We start from the raw sequence: 22,859 nt of genomic DNA, 5'->3' as shown, positions 1-22,859 counted from the left end.
TACACCAAAAAACAAAGCAAAATACAGTTTGAAACCTAGTGAAGAAATGAATAGAAAATGAAAAAATAAATAATAAAAAATGATCTTTATAAAAAACTGCTTAAAACAAACTGCGAAATTATTTAAGCTCCTGCTAAATAAAAAGCACTGCAAAAGTTTAGAAAATTACAACTCATTTATATTATATTATAAAAGAGCTTTTAGAAAATAGATAGTTTTAAATTTCTATATTACTTTTTACACATACACCAAAATATTGAAGCTATTAATAAACGAAAGACGGTCTTACTGAGAAAAAAGTTATAAACAAAAGAAAGTATTTAATAGGAAAATGAGTTATATTAGACAAGCTATTACTAAACAGAAATAACTAAATATTATAAGTATTGGATATCCCAAAATTACAATAACTAGTATTATTTTATTAACTTTAATCCACACTTTTCGGTAATTTTCAACTTAAATATATTTAAAAAGAAATTTTAAAAATTTTTGTTAAGTTTGGTCATTATAATTTATTTTTCAAATTGATATTTATCATATAAAATATTACAAGTATAACATAAATTTATAACCATTACAAACTGTATTATTTCCCTATTACAAATTAAAAATAAAATATAAATAATTTCAAATCATAAGTATTAACAGGTTGATATTTTCCAATTTAAAATATAAATATTTTTAATCATAAGTGTTAACTGGTTGATATTTTCCTCTTTTGTTCCATCTGGACCCGGTGTGTCTCCTTGATGGAGATCCCATCATAAATAGAGCTTTGATCTAAAAAACAATACTCATATATAATATTTTACAGTAAAAATTACAAATAAAATTCCCATAATCAGGAGGGCTTTGATCCGCGAAATAATAACTATTTTTTATATATGATAATGTACAGTGATAATTATAAATAAAATAAAATTCATTAGAAGGGCTTTGATCTGAATAAAAAAAAATTTAAGAAATTTGTATAATATGTTGGTATTAGGTGATGTATAATGTAATGAGCTTAAAATACTAATTGATTTTCTTAATAAATTAAACACTTATTTAATTTTTATTTTCTTATTTACAGCAATGAAATTATCAAAAATAAATATATTTAAATAATAAAATTTAATTTTAAGCAAGTAACTAAAAACAAAGTTGAAAGTTTTTGTATAACTAAAATGTTTTTTTTTTTCAACATTTCTTTAAATTTGGACAAAAGTCAAAGGTATTACACACATTTGAACTTATTGCCTTTACCATAGCAAATATTAATAAATATAACTTTTTTGACTTCTTTTTAATTCAAAAAAACTCAAAGTGTTTTGTATGATTAATAAAAAAAATATTTGAACATTTTTATACTAAAACCTTAGGTATAAAGATTGCTTCAGAAATTAGGTATGTTAGTTCAAACAAGTATTTCATCAATTATAAAAACAAACTAAAACTCCTTAACCATTAAACAACATTATTCAATTGATAATTTAACTTAGCTTCAAATATTTTTGATGTTATGTAAAAAATAGGTTAAAGGCAAGAATTTGTAAGTATAAAGTGTTTTTTTTAATAAATATCATACATATTAAAAAAATTAATTCAAAAAAGGAGAAAATTACTCATTATTTACAAAACATTTATAAAAAGCTCCGTTAAAGTTCAACATTTTTTTATGTAACAAAAAAAATGTTAAGACTTATTTTTCGTTTTAATTTAAAATGTTTATGTTAAATTTAAAAACACAAAAAAATATAATAATAACTATAATAATAAGGCTCAAATAAAAATATCAAAGTAAAATATTAACTAAACAATGAATAAACCATTTCGTAATTAGTTTAACTATTCAAAATAATACTCTTTTAATTTATAAGAGATCTTATCCAAATTAAACTTAATAATTGCTAAACTGGTTACATCTCAAAGGTTAACAGAAATTTCTCAAATCTATAAAAATCATCTTATAGTATATACGGTAAACTTTTAAATAAGAGCCAATGTTAGTTATTGTAAAAAAATTCAAACTCCTTTATAGCCTTGAAATGTTTTTTTTATACTCTCCATGATTTAATGCTATAATCTTATTTCTTACGTTTAAATAGTACAGGACACTCAATATCTAAAACATCTAAAAACTTTCATACATTTAAACTTTATACATTTTATAATTATTTAAACTTAGTTTTCCCATATGATCATATACATCACAACTTGTACAATAAATTTCCAAACAAAGAAGTGTTTATGATTAGTTTTAATTATATCAAGTATACCTGTTAAAACTTGTATAAAAATGCAACTTAACTTGAAATAGTCGAAAATGCTTTAAAAGTTTTCATTTAAAACTATTGAACTTTAAAGTTTTTGATTGAGTAAAGAATATTGCAATCATTAAAAGGTGAAAAATTTAGTCGTGATGCGAACATTTCTATTAATTTCATGATTTTTTATAAATAACTCTTTATTACATGATTAGTAGATAGATATTACATGTCGTAATTTAATTTTTCATCAACCAGTTATAAATATTTGTTAAAAAATAATTTAGAAACGCTATTTAAAAAATGTTTTTTTAGATATATAACATGCTTTTAAATATCTAATCAGTATTATAAAAATACTATTTTAGTGCTAATATTATTCCTTTTTTACGAATGTAGTTATAGTGTATAACTTATTGTAAACAAATGTCAAAAAGTGAACATATAATCTAAATTATGTGTAAAAATGTTACTATATATCTTTAGTAGAAAATGGATAAAAAAATTGCATTAAAAAAAATTAATTAGATTATTATAAAATTTTAGGTTCAAAAAAAGGTATACAAACTTTAATTTTATTTAACAGTACTTTATTTTTTTTATCTATAGCATTTGAAAGAAAATAAATTTTTTCTCTTTTAATCATTGTTTTATTTGATTAGCTTATTTCAATTGGTAATTTAACAACTTAATTAGGCCATGAGAGCATTTTATTACTATGTAAAAATCATAAAAAGTTTGAAAATATTAAATTATATTCATTTTTTAATTATGTTTTGAATGCGCTTAATTTTTAGTTTAATAAAAAAACTATATTAAGTTTGTAAACAAGTGTTTTATACTACCTTATACTATAAAACATTAATTTAAAAAAAAACAGAAATCTTTAAGAAAATTTCTTTTGAAAAAAGTGTTTCACATACATTAAACTGCTTTGAAAATTTAAAAATCTACTATATAATTAAAATTATTACAAAGAATCAAATAAAATATTATTGTGCATGTAGGTAAAAACCACACAGCATTAAGCAAGTTATATTTTTAAACATTTCATTATAATTTTAATTAAATATAAAGTAACCTTTACTATACTTAGCTTAAGTTCGTTATTTAAAAACAAAACTGTTTTAATTTTCTGACAAGCTTTGCTTAAGAACTTATTTGTTTTTCTTTTATTTTATGTAACAAACATTTATTAATATCACCAAACTTAGCGAATCACAACATTACTTCATTAACTTTAAAGTGATGGTTTATGAAAATATTTTCAAGAAAAAATCACACTATTCATAAATAATAAAACCAATTATATGCACACCAAACTTTTTAAAGGCCACACTGAAACATATACTGCAATTTAAATACATTGTTAGCATTTATTTTAGCTGTTTTGACAGGGCTGCCACTTTTTACGCAAAAAAAAGCCACCCTGAGTTACATTAAACTTTCTTAGTCTGCCTGAGTTTATTCAAATACTAAAAAAGTAGTAAGGCCCAAAAACTAAAAACTTCAATATTATTCTAACCTTCTAAAAACCATAATAAAAAAACAAAAAATATCTTATCGAGAAACATAAGTCTTAAGAATTAAATGTTTAAAGTCAAAAAAAAATAGTCTGAGATATCTTAAACTTGCCTGATTTTGAATACTAATCAAGCTTTGGTACTTTTAAAAATCATAAACAAAAGGAAAAGTGTTAACAAAAACATGAAATTTAAGAGACATGGTTATTTTAAAATAACTAATCTGCAATTTAAAAAATATATACAAACAAGCCCGATTTTTACCTCAAACAATTTTCAAACTAATCTGACCTGAGTGAGTGGCAACCCTGAATAAAAATATCTTCAACCCTTATTTTAACAAATATACTTGCTAACTGACTGCGAAGTTTTGGACAATTTTTCTTTTTAATAAACTTTTGGCTTACTGAATGTCGGCAATAAAGGGCTTCTTCTATTCGAAGGAATCTAAGAATATAAGGCTATGTAAAGTAAAAAAAAAACTTTCTAATATATTTTAAAACAACAGCTGCTTAGAGCTTAGTATTTTCGGCCACAAATTTTCTTAAAATTAATTGTTAGAAGTATTTAAAAGTTAAGAGCTAAATTTCAGAGTTTTTCAAATTTGATAAAAATAGCATGGACACAATTGAAAAAAACATGTTGTTAAAATATTACATATTATAACTATTGCTAATTTAACCAAGTAAATTCACCAGAAAGTATTTTACATACGGCTGACTGTACTGTGTTATTTTTAAAATTTCCCAATGACGGCTTTAAAAACTCTATGATTAGAAAGTTGCAAGACGGAAACCCAGTGGTCGAAACATATAGAAAAATTAATTTTAAAATATTAATAAGCTTTTTAAAACACGTTACTTGGCACTATCAATTTTCTCAAAATCTAAAACATTCTTGCGAACCTTTTTTTGATTTTAGAACTTAATACACTATACTGTCTGTTAAGTAAAATACAAGCTGCTTTTAATTTATTTTTACCATACTCATATTGATACACCCCCAACATAGATATATATTAAACTTTATGAAACATGTAAATGCGTATGTTAAAAGATCTACAAAACTTTCAGTTTAGCTCATAGTACAACACCAAGACAAAAAAAAAGCTACAAAAAACTGTTGGCATACTAGGAGAAACTAAAATATCAAAAATATTATGGTAAGGTGTTTATCAAAACAAACTTTTCGCTTGTTGTGAAACATGATGTAGGCCCCAAACGCCATGACAACCAGAAGCATGATGTAAAAGAAGGAACCGAATCCAGTGGGTACGTCTTGGCCACCCTGTGTGTAAATGTGTTAAATTTTATAGATAAAAATATATTGTATATAAATTATACAATATATTATGTATAAACATTACTCATATATAACTTAAATAAAGTATGCCGTCTTCAACAATTATTTTTTGTGAGCTTCAAATACATTTTTGGAAAATATTGGGGTGCATATGACAATATGTATTCTGCAATAGCAGCGCCAAACAACGACAACTTCAAATCACAATGGATTTCAACGCATAAATTTCAGACTCACCATCATTCTCAATAAAGCTAAAGTACTAACAAAAAATATCACATCGCCCAACACTATTATCAATAGTTACCATTTTGAAGTGGTTTGAAAGTTTGCATACTCAGGACCTGGACTGAGCAGAAATACGACGTTTTTTGGTTGTGCATTAGAACATGAGTCACTATTAAAACCGAATAATTTTGTACAGTGCTTGTGTTCATAGTACGCTTCTGTGGGAAATCGAATTCTGGACTGCTAAAGAAAAAACATCAAATTTCTTCCAAATGCGATCAACGAAGAAGCTGCCTGGTGTGGGTCTTGGATGACACCAACTGCGTTTGCAATGATTGGTCAACCTACTTGGAGATTAAAATGAAAGAAGAATACCAAACACTTCTTGTTTTGAAAGCTCTTTACTGGTAAAGACAATCGAAAAACATTAATGGCAAGATGTTACGAAAAATTTGAAAATCAAGCAAAGGAAATGATAAACTAAAATGATATGGACCGCTTAAGGTAGAGAAACTATTTATTTTAAAAGTTGAAAACAAAAACAACAACTAATACAACAACAACAACTCAAGAAAGAAAAACAAAAACTGTCAACCAACAAATTTTTAAATCATAACCACACTTTCAAAAATAGTTTCATTTATAATTATTCGTGACTGTAAGAGGCTTACATGCTACTCCTAGTAGTTAACTTATGTAGATTATGTGGACATTAAAATTTTTTAAAACCTCAAAAAGACAAGAGTAAGTTATATACAGAACAAAAATGCATAATTATATTCAACATTACAAATTGAAAGTATCTTATAAAAACATTCAACAATTAAATAGATACCCTAACATTGTAGGGCTCTGTAAATATATAAAGGTACATTAACATGTTGATGTCATCCATAGCCATTCAAAATTAAAAGAAAAATACTACTACTAATTATTAAACTTAAATAGATTAGCAATACAAAAAAAATTATGACTAATTCATAGTTGACAAAAGATCAAGTCATGTATATAGATTTAGTTGAATTAAGGTTTCTTATAAAAACACTCAACAATCAAACACACTAACGTGATATGGCTCGTCTGGAAGGCTGCCTTGTTTGACTTCGTCTTTGTTAACATCATATGACTCAACATCATTTACATTTGCATCATCATCGTCAAACTGAACTACATCTGGGTGATCCACAACCACTTTATAGTTATCATCGTCTTCTCCAGGTTGCACATTATTATAATCTTGTGTCTTTGCAACAGCTTCTTCGTCCGGGATATTTTCTAAATCTTCAGGTTTCTTATTTATTTCATCAGTCTGATTATCAGTTTCTTGTACATTTGGTTCATCTTCACCACCTTTACTTGCTTCTGTTTCTTCAGGTTTTGTTTTTGAAACTACATCTTCTTGTTCATTAGGATTTACTTTTTCTGGTTCAGTACCATCTACATCTTCTTGTTCATTAGGATTCACTTTTTCTGGTTCAGTACCATCTACATCTTCTTGTTCATTAGAATTCACTTTTTCTGGTTCACTACCATCTACATCTTCTTGTTCATTAGAATTCACTTTTTCTGGTTCAGTACCATCTACATCTTCTTGTTCATTAGGATTCACTTTTTCTGGTTCAGTACCATCTACACCTTCATGTACATTAGGACCCACTTTTTCTGGTTCACTGCCATCTACATCTTCTGGTTCACTATCATCTACATTTTCTGGTTCTTTTGGATTTACTTTTTGTGGTTCTTGTGGATTTACTTTTTCTGGTTCACTACCATTTACTTTTTCTGGTTCTTTTTGATCCACTTTTTTTGGTTCACTACCATCTACTTTTTGTGGTTCTTTTGGATTTACTTCTTGTGGTTCATTTGGGTTAACTTTTTCTGGCTCACTAGCATTTACTTTTTCTGGTTCTTTTGGATTTACTTCTTGTAGTTCACTACTACTTACTTTTTCTGATTCATTTTGATTTACTTTTTCTGGTTCTTTTGGATTTACTTTTTCTGGTTCACTACCATCTGCTTTTTTTGGTTCTTTTGATTCTACTATTTCCGGTTCATTAGGATCTACATTTTCTGGTTCATTAGAATCTTTTTTTTCTGGTTCACTAGGCTCTTCTGAGTTTTTTTCAGATTGTTGTTCAGAATTTTCATCAGAAATTTCTTCAGAATTTTTATCAGTTTCTACTTCAGAATTTTGTTCAGTTACTTCTTCAGGATTTTTTACAGGTGCATTTTTTGCTTCAACATTCGTAGGTTTACCTTTATCATTTATAGTTTCATCCTCAACTTTTTCAGAAGCACCACCTTGATTTTTGTTCAAACTTTCATCATCAGTTTGGTCGGAGTTTCCGCCAATTACTTGCACATCTGTAATTAAATTAAACTTGTTAAACTAGGTAATTTGCCATTAAAAAGTATAAACACATCGTTTCAGATGTTTTACAGAATAAAAAAATTAACCAAAAAAAATGAAAATCTTATCAAAAGAATAACAGTTGGTGGGCACAAATATTTATGAAAACAATCATCATTTTTGTATAATATGTAGTTGTTTTTTGTAAAGCTTAAACAAAGGTTTAAATTATTTTTTATAAACTACCCCTACTTGTGGAAAGTTTTTTAAAAAGTAAACTAAGAAGGCCTTCAAAAGGATTATTTGCAAAAAACACTACAAATAATTTATACATTACTGAAAACAAAATTAAGGAAACTAAGAGTAAATCTAGCTAGAATCATTATTATGTAATATCCTTTTTTTCCTATTACAAGTAATCTGGTACCCTCTATAAAAAACCAAGAGAGACACACTGCATTTCCTAGACTATTTTAGTCCATTCTCATAGAAGGGAAATCTTAGAGAATCAATACTTGTACAAACGACAAATTTGCTTTCAATATACAGTCTGCACCAAAAAAAAACAACTGATTCAAAAACAGGCAACATAGGAGGCCGCAAATTTTTCCTTTTAAATCTACAAAAATCACACTTGTTAAATTTCAAATAAAACTTCGTTTTCTAAGGTTTTGGAGTAAGAAGATATGGGCGCCTTTATCACAGGACTTAAACCCAAATGGATTTTTGGTGTGGTCAATGTTGTGATTGAAGGTCTCATCTGTTGCTCATCCAAGTATTAATGCTTGAAAAAGTTCTCTTCTTATAGAAAAGAAAAACCTCAAAAATAATGTGTGCTTCTGTTAGTTATTTGAGAAAAAGAATGAAACTTCTAACATATAAGAAAGGACATCAAATAATTTAAACATGTAATTCTTTTTTTCTAGAACCCTTGTTTATAATTTTCTGTAATGTTTAAATTTTGTTTCATATTTTTGGCAAGTAATCACTAGTCTTGGCCCACCTTGTATATACTTAATTTAAATACATTTTTTTGAAACTTTTTTTTTTCTTTTTATCACCACCTTTTATTTAATTGGAATATTTGGCCTATTTTTCAATAAACTGACTGCTACTCTCATAGCTTCTAAACTGTGAGTTTATTTTTTATTAATAATTTAAACTTTTCTGTTTTTATATATTGTTTTAATTAAAGCTTGAATTATTGTTAATGCTACTTCTGTATGTACTTTATATAGTTTACGTAGCTGGCTTAGAAGGAAAGAAAGCTTTTAACACTTTAGAAATAGTTTAATACAACAAAGTCAAATAGATAAAAGTGTATTTATGATTATAATTAATCACTCTTTATTTGTTTTACTCGATCAGTTTTACACCCAACCCTTAATTCATGATAAGCAAAACCATAAATTATAAAAAATAATGGCTTATTTTTCAAACGCTTGCAATTGTTGTGGATAAAAATATGCACTGCCAAAATATAATGAGAAAAATCTCACAATTTTTGTTTTAACATCATGGCGAATATTAATTGTGAGAATTTTACAATTAAACAAACAATGATAAATTAGAAAAATATGCTCAATGAACCATAAATTTTCAACTACTCAGTCAGTAACACCAACATTTTTGATTGATTGGTTTTTACACGTTGATGTAAATTCAAACAATCATAACTGCAAGTGTTGGGGTCAAGCAAACCTTATTTTGTTGTAAAAATTTTGTTTAGTATTAAAATTTGTACTGCAAAATTTTGTATTGAAAAGGATAATCCAAGTGTTAATTTAAGTGATGGCTGTTACTAATAAATGGCTGTTGCTTGAATTTGTTAGAAAACTTGTGAATTAAAACAGTTTAGTATGTAAATAAAAAATTAATTATAAAAAGCTTTTGAAAACTTAGTTACTTACAACACAGTAAGATCTACAGCACAGTAAAGAACTTTTAAAACAGTATATAACTTATGCTTCTTAAATACTTACTTTAACATTTTCTGAGTGGTAAAAAATCAAACTTGAAATTTTACTGAGCAAGGTTTAACTTTATGTTGTACTTTAATTACCAATTCGTTAAAAGAAAATGAATTTTATATGCAAGCTATTTTTTTTGTAAATATTTTTCCGGGTTCATAGAATTTTTTAGCTGGTTTTTAAAAGTACAAGCTTTTTTGTCTATTGTTAGTATAAAATTGTATCAAGGTAACTGCATTAAATAGAATAAACATTTTTTTAATTACTTTAATGCTACTTTAAAATTATAAAAGAAAAATTTAAACTAACTTGGACTCGGGTCAGTCTGATTGGGATCATTTTGCTTGTCAACTGTTGAAATAAAAAGTTTATTTATTGACAACATTTTGTATAAATTCAACATAACTTAGTTTAATAATTACTATTGCTTTAGCTTCAAAATTAAATTTTTGTAGTAAACATAGAAAGATTTAAAGCTGTTTTTTTTATTCAATAAATTTTGAAAATTAATTCAAGTCATATCATACAAATGTCTGACAAAGTAACATAATATATTCATAAAAATAACATAAAATATTTATCAGAAATAAAAACACATATATGTTAAATGTTAATAATAACACTTTAAAACGTATTTTGCAATACAATAGTACAAGTACTATTTGTTTAAATTTTGAGAAAAAAAAACAATGTGCATACTTGAGCAAACAAACGATTATTGTGGCAAAAAATTTTGATAAAACAAAATTTAAATTGCAAAAAAATATTTCAAGTAAGAAACGAGGTAATTTTGTGGGAAAAAAATAAAATTAATCCCAAACACAACACTTGAATGAGCCAGCTCAATGGTACTATAAATTAAAGAAATACAAACAACGTATTGTGTTTTTTTGTAAATTGATTCAATTCTATTAATTAGCAAACAATTGTTACAGAATTGAGTATTTACATAAACTTATAAATATTGGTTCTTTTTTTTTACTTCTTTTAATTACCTCCAGCCAGATCTTATTTTTTAAAATATATATATTTTTAAAACAAGAGTTTCTCAAGGGGATAAGAAAAATTTGTTAGAGTTTAGTTCTGTTAATTCATCAAAACTTTAAAAAAATGTTATATTTAGTTTCGATACAAGCATACAGCCAACTTTATCAAACTAAAATCTAGTAACAGTTGAAAATAAAATACAAAAGTAAAAAGTTAAAACTAAACGGTGTAGGATTTAAAATTTCCATATAAAATACTTTAACTTTTAAAATTTTGTTGTCAAACCAATGTTTCACTTGTCTGAAACAATGTTTCAGTTAAACCTTCAGTTGATAGAATTTGATAATTCAAACGAGACCTTCAGTTGAATAATAAAACCTTAATCAAACAGAACAATATTTTATTATTCAAGTGAGGATCTCGTTTGAAACATTGTTTTGACAATAAAATCTAAAAGTTTAAAGTAACTATTCTCTTTTTTATTTTATTTTAAACTGTTACTAGATTTTAGTTCGATATAGTTGGCTATGCTTGTATCGTAACTAGATATAACATTTTGCTAGTTTTGATAAATTAACAAAGTTTAAAGTAACCATTCTCCTTAACATTAAGTCAAGAACTTCCATTGCAATCTCTAAAGTAGAAAGCACACAAAATATATTATATATTTTTGTTTGCTATGCAACAGTATCTTTTACATACCAGAGCTTTTTTTATAATTTAGTTTCAGAAATATACTTGTTGGAGCATTTACTATTACAACTATATTTGTAAATATTTCACTAATTTGTATGTTTAAAAAACAAAGAAAAAGAAAAAAACAAACACATCATAAAAGTGGTGAGTAGAAGCATTACAATAGTTGAAAATTAAAAAAGAAACAATAAATAAGATTTGTAATAAGTTTCTACAAATATGAATGTGTTCCTTCTAATTTTTGCATACATAGTTGGAATATCAAGTTAAATGAACTTTAAAAATATCAACACATTATTGATGCAATAAACAATATACTGTTTTTATACTGTGAAATACTCATTTTACTTTATAAATTTTTATATAAAATCAATTACCAAGCCTTAAAAGTTTAAGTCGAAAAATTTGTTTCTATTTATTTTTATCATAAAGGGCATGAACTTTAAAGCTTTAATAATGATAAAATCGAAGAGCTGTGGAAAGATGAAAACAATTTTTTGTTGTAAAATTTAATTTTTGCATTTAACTGTAAATTTACAAACAAGAAGTTATATTTTTCTACTTCCTTCCTTTTGTATTGTTCACTATAGCGTTTGAATTTTGAAAATAAAAAGTGACTGGCTAGTGTCTTCCGTATTAATGCATAAAAAAATGGATTTAATTTTTAAAAAGTTACAACTTCATTCAAAAGTTTACTGTTATAAGAATATTTTCATACAAAAAAAGTTAGGTCTTTGTTTGTACCATACTGAGAATGCAAGTATTGCAATACTACAAAGTTTTAAGAAACAAAATGAAAAACCCAAAGAAAACAATTTAAATTGGTCATAAAAATTATAAATACACCTAAATTTACTGCATAACCCCTATTAAATTAATGCAAGCTTTTAGTATAAAAGCAAAAAAATTACACAAAAAACTTAAAATTATATATATTATACACTTTGTTTTGTGAACTTTGCAAAATTATTTACTTTTATTTAAAAGTTTAGAACTTGTTGTACAATAAAACACTTTTCAAAAAACTATACTATTAGTGTTTACTTTTAGTCACTTATTTAAATCCTTTGTCTTGAAGCCAAAAAAATCATCTGATTTTAATTAACTACTATTATTTTGTAAAATAAAATGTGTTATTTTTTAGTATAATACAAAACAAGTTTAATGATTTATAAGTTTATAATAAAGTGTTTTTCTGTGGGGGTATTTTCAGTTATAATTCTTCATATTCAAATAAATTATAACTGAAAATCTCACTAGGGAAATTTACTGCAATAAAATAAACTTTTGGATCATTGAATGTTGTCTTTTTTTTTCCTCAGAAAATTTAATTTGAGAATTAAACTGTTTTATCTTTCATTATAAGTGTACAACTATTAATTAAAAATAATGAGTGTAAATAAATTTATATTTAAGAAATATGTTTTTATTAGGTAATACAAACACATTAAAGACCATTTTTAGTAATCGGTATTTTGAATACTACTACTTTACAAACATCAATCAATTACAAAAGTACTCAAAATAAAAAATGTTCTTTAATAATTTTAAACTGTTTAAGTAACCAATTACTGAATTGAGAAAACCAACAAACTGTTGTTTGTAAGTATTATTACTAATAACATCTACTTTAAATTTAAAATATTTTAAATGTTCACAATAATGTTTAACATTTTTATTTTAAGTATAAACTAACAAGGTTTTGAGTTTTCTTGCATACATAAGCAAATTGTAGTAAATATTTTAACAATTGACTTAAAATCTTAATTAATCAAAATGTTCACAGTAATTTTTAGCTATATATTCAAACTGACTGGGTAAAGAATTGACTTGCAGACATAAGCAGATTGTGGTAATCAGCACTAGTAAAATGTGGAACTTCATATTCTGGAAAAAAAATCATAAGTTTATATAAATGGATTATCATAAAAGTATATTGTAAATAAAACACAACTATTTTGTGTTACAGTAATTTCTAAAAAATATATATAAATATTATATTAATAACAAATTATACAGTGTCCTTCTTTTATTACACTAACACATGTTTCTGTGTGTTAACGGATTAACACACTTCAACGGAACTATGAAAATGACGGGAGTACTCTATAATTTGTTATTTTTATATATATTCCAGTGAACTTGTTTTGCTAAGATCTTTTGTTAACAAACAATTAAGTTCATATTTTGAATAGTTACAACTATTATATATTTTTTAAGTACCTTTTGTTTATATTAGTCAGAGCATAATATATCAAAGCATGACTCTTCATATTATGATGAACTTTATGATTAAATAGACATTATAAAAATGCATATTTTGTTTGAAAAACTTTGTAGTTTTCTTAAATATAATAATTATATGTCAATGTGAGAGAAAAGTGTTTTGTAAAACAATCAATTTACTTTATAAACTATTGTTTAAATTCTAAAAAACAAAAGCAAGCACTTTAAGTATAATAAATATTTATTTATAATGAGCTAACTTCATCAAAAAAGACTTACTTTTTTTAAATCAATTACACTTTGTATTATGTGAAATAAATGTAAAAAAGTATTTGTTTAGTTTCTATGTAATTATTCAAAATCGAATATTTTAAATTTTATTCTAAAAAACTGTAAGCCAACCTGATTTTAAAAGTTACAATTGTATATTGTACTTTTTTAAATTAAGTAAAATGCACAAAAAGCAATTTCCTTTTATAAAATGTGTCAACTATTTATTTAGTCTCTTTGTGGTTTTATAAGTAAATATTTTTGTTGGAAAATTTAAATGATTATGAATAGGTTTTTTAAACATCTACAACAACAAAACAATTTGTAAATGCACGTTAAAACTTGAACAGACAGTTGTAATACATCATGAATAAAATATTTTCTCCAACCAAACAATGACAAGGTATTTTATTTTAGATTAGATTAAGCTTGATATTTTTATAAAACACTACAAACTGTTTTTAAAGATTAATAAATATCAAGAACTTTTTTAAGGCAAAAATGAATTAATTCTATACAATACTTTATTTTTAAGAAATATACCCCCAAACATGAAAATTAAATACAAAATTTTATTTTAAATTTATATACATTTACTTATCTTAAAACTTGAATCAAAATCTAAAATTATTTTAAAACTTGAAATTAAATAACAGTACACAAATTTCAAAAAGATAGTGATAATTTAAACCTAACAAAACATTGAGCTTTAAACTTAATAATTTTACATGGTTGCAAAAGTTTTAAGCAAAAAAACTAGCCGAATGACCAAAGTCGAGTTTATGAGAAAATTTTTTTAAAAATAAGTCTAAAGCTTTTTAATCTACTGGTAATTAAGATTTAAAACTTGAAAAAATAAAATAATAAGTCAAGGAGTTAATATTTAGAAGAAAAAACACTACTTAAAAAATCTAAATGGCCTGAGACTAAAAAAAAGAAATTAGCAGAAGTTTTTTCAAAAAACTTTAAACAAGCCAAATCTTTTTAATAATAAGCTGGAAAAATTTCAAACTACTTAGCACAAGTTTTTCTAAAACTTAAACCTTTCCTGAGTGTGTAGCAATCATTATCTTAAAGACTTAAAAGGGTTTAAAAATAACCATTGTTAACAAAATTATAGCATTTTTGTAAATACAAACCAAAAATAATAATAGCTTTTTTTAAAGATACCTAAATGATATATTCAACAAAATACTTTTACAACAAAATCCTTCAAAAAACCATATTATTTAATATGATATGAAAATTAAATCTTAGTATTTTTTTAATCAATTTTTTTTTGAATAATATTTGAATCAAAAGCAAACCAAGAACTACTATGAAAAAAGACCTAAAGCACCTTCTTAAACTGAATCGTTTGTTTTTAAACTTTTACTCATTTTATTGTTTTTAAAAAACAACTACTTCAAGTTAATTCTACAAACTTTTTTTTTCAAAACTGTAACTAACAATGTTATTTATTGTATAAGAAATAATTTTCTCATAAATTTTCAATAACAAAATATAAACAGTTTGTCAAGAACAAAAACACAACTTACAAACTTGTTTGAGTGTGAACCACTGTTATAGACAAAACCAATTTGTAAGCAACTAATTATAATTAGATATCTGTGAAAAGTTTATTGGAAAATTGATAATAAAATTTAATTATAAATAAAGTTTACTAATAAGTATTTAAATATACCAAAATTACCGAACTAATTTTACAAATAAGAGAAAACATTTTATAACACAAAACTAGTTTACTGCAATATTTATTAAGATTGACCAGCTGGACTTAATATTTCATATTTGGTTTTTAAGCCCTTTTGACAACTAATTTATTTAGAATAAGATAAGAAACAGTATCTAGTAAACTTGTAATGTTACTTTAAAACTATCAAGTTAAATTCCAGAGTTATAATTAGAAGATACAAAAAAAATAACATACCAAATAAAAACAGTAGTTGAAAGTAAATATATATATACATTACAAAGTGTTAACAGGATGTGTTTTTTAAGGGCATAGGGGGGTTAAACACTGTTTTCACAATTTGATCTTATTTTATAGTTTTTACTAAGCTACAAAATGCTTTTTACAGATTTAAAAAATTCAAAATATTTTTTGAGATATAGCTGGTCAAAGTCAGAGGCAACAATAGGTTCCTTATGGGAGGCGCAAACAAAAGCGGCAAAAATAGACTATTTCACTAAAAATCTATCTTCTCCTACTTTTTTTGAGATAACTACCAATAACTTTTAGGAAATGTTCATTGATATATATAGAAAATTAATTCAGAAGGAATTTTAATAACATTTTAAAATGAAAATTCTATATAATAAATAAACAAAAAAAGTCTTTTTTATTTTTGTTATAAAAACTTTATTTTTAATTTTTTTAAACTTTGTTCTGACAGAATTTTCTAAATATTGCAAGGAACATTTCCTTAAAATTTGAGGTAGTTCTTTCAAAAAACGTAGGAGAAGATAGATATCTAGAGAAGTAGTCTATTTTTACCATTTTAGTTTGCGCCTCCTATAAGAACCCTATTGTTGCCTCCAACTTTGACCAACTATATCTCAAAAATCATTTTGAATTTTTTTAATCTGTACAAAGCATCTTGTAGCTTAGTAAAAACTTATAAAATAAGACCAAATTGTGAATGAAGTGTTTAACCCCCCTATGCCCTTAATATTATTTAAATAAATTTTTTTCAGTATATAACTTAAGGGCATAGGCCATAGAAGAATTAAAAGTTTTGAAGAGTTTTATCTGAGCTATCAGGCATTTTTAACCACTTAAAATTTTTTTGAAATATAAGCAATCCAATTTGGTATGCCCAATAGGTTCTTAATGGAAGGCTCAAACCTAAAACGCAAAAAAAAGACTATTTTACTAAAAATATATCTTCTCCTTCATTTTTTAACCAATTTTCTTCAAAATTTTACAAAAGTCCATTACTAATATCTAAATTGATTGAATGTGGGAATTATTTCAATTTAAAAAATGAAAACTTAATAAAAAAAAATGTATATTTTTTTATTAAAATTTTGGTAATTTCCTAGGATGATGTCACACCAATATCAAAAAGAAAATACATTATACTTTCAACTTTACACTTTGATAAGTATAGAGATAAAAAGCTTTAAATCTAAACAAAACCTTAATAATAGAGAACTAAGGTACACACCCTCTTAAATGTTACAATTTTACAACTGCAACATTTACAACTGCAAAGTCTTTAAAGGAACGCTTCCTGCAAGTTTCAGGTCTTTAGCTTAAAAATGAAAGGGAGATAGATTTATAGTGATCTATTAAACTTCTGAGAAAATTGACCCAGAAAAAATTGTGGTCTATATGTTTGTATAGTATAAGTGGAAATTCAAAGAAACCTAAAAAATCAGAGCTACCTTGGAGCTTTTTAATCTGGACTAAAAAGTTTTTTAATTAAAAATCAATCAGAAGTAGTCAAACTTAATTTTCTCAATATTTTTTAACAACTAAGATAAATTTTGGGTATAAGCATATTTGTATTTTTGGGCTAATTGATGGTGGTTTGACTGGGTGTGGGCAGCGATGGCTTGGTTTTGATTTTTTAAATTTGGGATTTACTGATATTGTTTTGTCTCCATTGACAATATTGGCAGAGATAGGTATAAAAAAGAGTGCACAACAATTTTTCTTTTAAAAATAATTTTGCTTTGAGTTAATATAACTAATAATATTAAAATAAAAATATTAATTAATAATAACATAGATTTTTCAATGTTCTAAAGTTTTGTTTTCATTGTTTTAATTACAACTGCTCAAAAAATGTTATAAAATGTATGGTGTGAAGATCGATGATCAAAAAGTCTTTCTCTACACAAATGCATTGACCATAGTTGTGAGCGTTCACATTTTTCTTTCTTACTTTATTTGAAATTAGAAACTTTTTAGAAAAACTACAATATCTTATAAGTTAAATAAGATTTTTTTGTTCTTTAAAAATTTACTTTTAGTCTCTACTTCTATATCTATTTCAACAAAAAAGGATTTAATCTTTTATCTCTTTTTTATGATAAAAAACATCAATATGAAACTCTACCCCATTGCAATAATAAATGTTTTGTGGAGAAAAATGTTACATCATGTGTAACAATTTGTTAAAATATTATCAAGATTATAATATTATTCAACAGATTATCAAAACAAACAAAACATTGTTTTACTCTAGAAAGAAAGAAAGAAAAATGTGAACGCTCACAACTAAGGTCGATGGATTGGTGTGGAGAAAGACCTTTCGGTCATCGAGCTGCACACCATTTACTTGTAACTATTCTTTGAGCTAACTTTAAAAAAATAATGAAAGAATTAAAACAAAAACTTAATAAGTAACTGTATATACAAAAATTTTTTCTTTTTTTTTATGTTTAAAAATGGTAAGCACCCTTTTTTAACCCATTACTGCCAATATTGACCATGGAAACCATAGTCTACCATGGGCTCCACACCATCTCCTCCCCTAGATTTCTATTTTTATGATCATGTACATTCACATTTTTCTTGTTGCCCTTTCTACAAGAGCAACCACAAAAAATGCAACAGATATCTCAAAATTGAATAAATGGGGAGAGTTAGTAATGTCAGTATATATAAAATATTCAATAATGTCATAAAACTGAAAGAGCGCCATGTATTTTAAAAAAGTGTCGTAAAATTTCTAGTATATGTGTTTGTAGGTAAATAAATTTAGAGCAAAACAAAAAAAACAGGCTGTCTAGGCTGTCTAAAGATCATCATCAACTGTATTTTGTACTAATAATCTTTATAATTTGTTTCATTTATGTACAAATTATAAAAACTTTTGTTCAAATTTGAAACCAATTACTTATTAAAATTTAAAATATTATGATGCATTATACTAAGTTTTATTCAGTAAATTTTGAACTATTCATCCTTGATAATTTCAAAAAATTTGCCTGTTAAGAACAAAACTAAAAACAATAAATGTACTTCAAAAACTTTGAACTATACAACTTTTTTAATTTATTCAAAATTCGCCTGATAACAAATAACAAGCCTACTACTTGATTTAAATATGAATTCAGTTTTATTTGAAACTTATATTCAAAAGTTCTCTTTTGTTTATTGTCAACAAACTTTGTTCAGCATTCAACTAAGCTGTTGTTCAAAACTTTCATGCGGAAATTTAACGGAATATGACTTGTAAACCAGCAATCAGCACAATAAAGTTAAAATATAACATATGAAAACTCTATTAGTGTAGTAAAATTGTTGCTTCCAGTTAAGTCGTTTATTAGTCTTATTTACTTGTTCCTTAAAAGTTAATTTTTTTAATACCTTTGTTTTGCCTAGCACTTCTCTATCAGTTTATAATAACATAGAGTCTGATAAAAACAGGATGTATAAAATATTAAATTGATGATATTCATGTCTCTCGGTAAAATTTTTGCATAGTAAGATCTTGAATCGTAAAAGTTTCTAATTGCGTCTTTTATTTATATGAAGTTTTACAAAGACTCTATCTACATAAATATTAAAAACCTTGTATAAATTAGGTGAAAGGTTGTTTACTTTGGTTACCTAGTGTTCGCATCTTTTAGTTACCAAGTACTACAGAATAGTGTGTTTTTTTTTAAACTGACATTGAAATTTATTACACTTCGTTCTGCGACAATTATAATTGTACCCAAACAACTCTTTTTTTTTTCATTTAAACCAGTAATAATAAATCCATAGAAAAACTTGTTTTACCAATTGTCAAATGATAAATTTGATAGGATAATAAAATAATAATTATTTTGTTAAAACTTAACTGTTTTACTAGAACAGTCACAGACTTGGTAGAAATCAGTGTGAAAAGTTTTAAAAATCTCTAGCAGTATGATTAAAATTATATTTTAATTTATTTTAATTTTACCGCCCAGGATTTTTTAACACTATTCACTTTGCTTTTTACCATATCTGGGCAGTTATTTACCAGTGGCGCGGTTTACATTTACAAAAGTAATTTTGTTAGCCGAAAATTAAAGTTTTATTTATTTTAAGTGACATAAAAATCGGTTTTTTTATCTTTAGAGCAGTTTATGTACTGCCTTTTGTAAAAAAACTGTGTCTTTGAAAGTAGCTGTTATAGAGTCACTGGGGGTTGAAAAGGGGGTTGAGTGTTTTTTTTTATTCTGACTAGTAAATCAAAATAAGTGGTATAGTTGCGTAGAAGTTACTATTCTCATTTTAAAAGTATTTATTGTTAAACTAAACTGGTTTTGTTTCCTTTATGGTTTTTGTATCTCAAATTTTGCTATTTGTTTTTTAAATCAGAAATTTTTAGAAAGTTCTTGATATTTTTGTCAAAAGTTAATTTTAAAAGCTACTCAAAACGACATAACATTTGTTTGTTGTTTATTTTACTGTTTTTTAAGTATGGTATATTGTTTATTAAAAGTGTATAAAGTATATAGTTCTGATTTAAATGCTATTTTCATCATAGACGAATCATAACTAGGCTTACAAAGATATAATTAACATGTATCTCCATCCGCAAAAGTTTCAACAATTTTTTTATAGCTACTACATGCATTCTGACCTTGCAAAAATCTTAGATAGAGTTTCTGTTGGGTTATTTTAGGTATATGACTGTTAATATTTTCTAAAACTAGCCTAAATATACTCTTGAGTTTTTCAACGAAATCGAACAAAGTGACATAAAATGAAAATTTCTTAATTTTTTTACAACTTATCTTACTTTATTGTATTGTTTGCCATATCAAAAAAAATTGTATAAAGTAAACGCAAACTTTTTAAGTAGTTTAATTAATTATTAATTTTGATGTGGAACAATTTAAAGAATTTTGTGTTGCTTTTAAAAGCAAAGTAAGCCACAATTCAACTTTTACCTAGCTTCTAAAACACTAAAAAATACAGAAAAAAAGTTTTAAATAAAAATTTCAATTCTCTCTGACCATGTGTAACATTTTATTTGTTTTGTGGTCGACAAAAAAGTCGATTGCCAGCCCACTGTGCAGTTGGTAGTGAAGTTGCAGTCATTGAAGTAATAAAAAAAAACTGCACATTTATTTTTCTCTTTACTTAACTAATATATGTTTCTCGGTGGTAAACTAGTTAACACAGTCTCACGGAGTTCTGTAAATAGTAAGTACTGCAAGAAAAGACTTGCTGATGAACCTGTGTAGTCTTATATCTGTTAAATCTTTATATTCAATACTTTTCTTGCAGTTACTTTTTACAAAACTCTGGGGAACTGTGTTAACTTTTAACACAGAGAAACATGTGTTAGTTGAACAATGAAACATACTGTGATTTTTTTTTTCTAGCGAACTTGCTTCGTTAGGATCTGTACTTCCAAACAACTAGTTTGTAGTTTTGAATATACATTGCCAGTACAAGTATTAGCAGCTGTAATATATCTTTAGTTGTTTTTAATAATATTCATGACTGCTTGATTTTGTTTAATTGATGATTGTTGTAGAAATAAGTTTGTTTTGCAGCAATATTTAAAATAAAATACACTAGAGTTGTCCTGGTTAAATAGTTTAGATAAGAACTGCTGTTGATTTGCTACTTTATGCTAAATTTCACACCATAAAGTCTATGGCTGTTTAGAACAGTAAACTTTTTTAGTCTCAAATTTTATAGTTTTTATTTTTAATAAAAAGTATCTTTTCTCGGATGTCGTTGTTTATCGTCGTGTGATGAAGTAAATACAAAAAAAAAAGAAAAATTTTTGCGTTTGAGTTGCATTTACCCTCTTAATTTAGTAACTACTCATTAATAGTGCTCTTTTATTGCTTATTTTATCACACTTTTGGTTTATAGTAGTATTTAGATATTTATTTTTACAATTACGTTAGAAAACGTTCGGCCCCCCAAGACATTTTATCTATATAAAGTGGTCTAGGAGCAATAATTTCTAAAAAGTTGTCTCGCGACTTATAAAACTACATAACTTAGTCCCTGGGTTATAAAGATTGTCAAATGATGGTTGTGAAACATTTCGTTTATTATACCTTCACAATTAACCTATCGTAAAATGTTAAATCAACCTACGGTACAATATATTCAGACTATGCTTTTTTATTTATTGAATTTTTTAAATTAGTTTTAGAACGTTTAGAACGCTTTGCTTTTGTTTAGTACTTGTGTTTATAAGAGATTAATTTACATATTTGAAGAATATAATAAAATACTATATAGTTTTAATTCATTTACGTATTTGTAAGAACATACAAATAAGATCTATATATATTTTTAGAAAATATGTTATTCTGTACAGTTTGTGTTTATTTTTATATATTTAAAGTAAAAGAAATGTGTTAAATATAGTAACTTAAACACTTCTCCCCTTTTTTCTTGCTATTGCATTTTCATGGTTGCTCTTGTAGAAAGGGCAACAAGTAAAATGGGAACGTACATGATCGTAAAAATCAAAATCTTTCGGAGGAGACGGTGTGGTGCCCATGGTAGACTGTAGTTTTTATCATTAGTATTGGCAGAAATGAGTTTAAAAAAGAGTACATACCATTTTTTCTCTCTTTTAGAATTAATTTTTTATTAAAACTAAATAGAAATAATTTTAATTCTTAAAAGCTTCTTTTTTATTGTTTCAATAAAAATTCCTCAGAAATTGTTTATAAAATATATTGTGTGAGGCTCGACGACCAAAAAGTCTTTCTCCACACCAATCTGTTGATCATAGTTGTAAGCGTTCTCAAAGTTTCCTTTCTATTTTTCTATACAATGCGGCCTAAGACATAACGTTGAAAGGTATCCATGGTGTACGACTTGATAAGCGAAAGGTTCTTCGTGCAACAGGTCCTAATACCAAAAGTTTTGAACGTGTTTTTGTCGTTCAATAAACTGATAATAAGGGCAAATTTTTATAAAAAATTGTCCCTCGAATTTAAACTTTTTTTAACCTGTCATAATTAGTTAAAGCAGCCTAAAGCAAAACATATCTATAAATGTAATAACATTTAATTTTCAAGTTTTTTAAAAGTTTTAGAACGCTTAGAACATTGTGCTTTTGTTTAAAATTCTAAGAAAAAAAAATGG

The 22,859-nt window shown here is 25.3% G+C and overlaps 1 protein-coding gene across 2 annotated transcripts; it reads right to left on the bottom strand.

The window, feature by feature from the left end:
* Positions 1-277: 277 nt before the first annotated feature.
* LOC145843925 (uncharacterized) lies at positions 278-15,413 on the bottom strand. Of its 2 annotated transcripts, none has more exons than XM_082951204.1 (6): positions 15,347-15,413; positions 13,123-13,195; positions 9,935-9,976; positions 6,372-7,669; positions 4,961-5,062; positions 278-783 (listed from the first exon to the last, which is right to left on the bottom strand). In XM_082951204.1, exons 2-6 carry the CDS (start codon positions 13,190-13,192, stop codon positions 685-687), a joined length of 1,611 nt encoding a protein of 536 aa, XP_082807330.1. In that variant the 5' UTR covers positions 13,193-13,195; positions 15,347-15,413; the 3' UTR covers positions 278-684. The 2 variants fall into 2 exon arrangements, with proteins under 2 accessions (XP_082807330.1, XP_082807329.1); XM_082951203.1 differs by having other exon boundaries at positions 15,343-15,408.
* Positions 15,414-22,859: the final 7,446 nt, after the last annotated feature.

The sequence above is a fragment of the Thalia democratica genome, chromosome 9 (assembly GCF_965202585.1).
Source record: "Thalia democratica chromosome 9, ktThaDemo2.hap1.1, whole genome shotgun sequence".
NCBI lineage: Eukaryota > Metazoa > Chordata > Thaliacea > Salpida > Salpidae > Thalia > Thalia democratica.
Note: the sequence above shows the minus strand (reverse complement) of the source record. Positions and strands in the feature narration are given on the sequence as shown.

Coding starts and splice junctions, on each gene's coding strand:
- LOC145843925 (XM_082951204.1), bottom strand. CDS start 13,192: ATGAAGTTCCACATTTTACTAGTGCTGATTACCACAATCTGCTTATGT. Junction 5,063..6,371: donor TTCCAGACGAGCCATATCAC/GTTAGTGTGTTT, acceptor ATTTACACACAG/GGTGGCCAAGACGTACCCAC. Junction 784..4,960: donor TGTTTCACAACAAGCGAAAA/GTTTGTTTTGAT, acceptor ATTGTTTTTTAG/ATCAAAGCTCTATTTATGAT.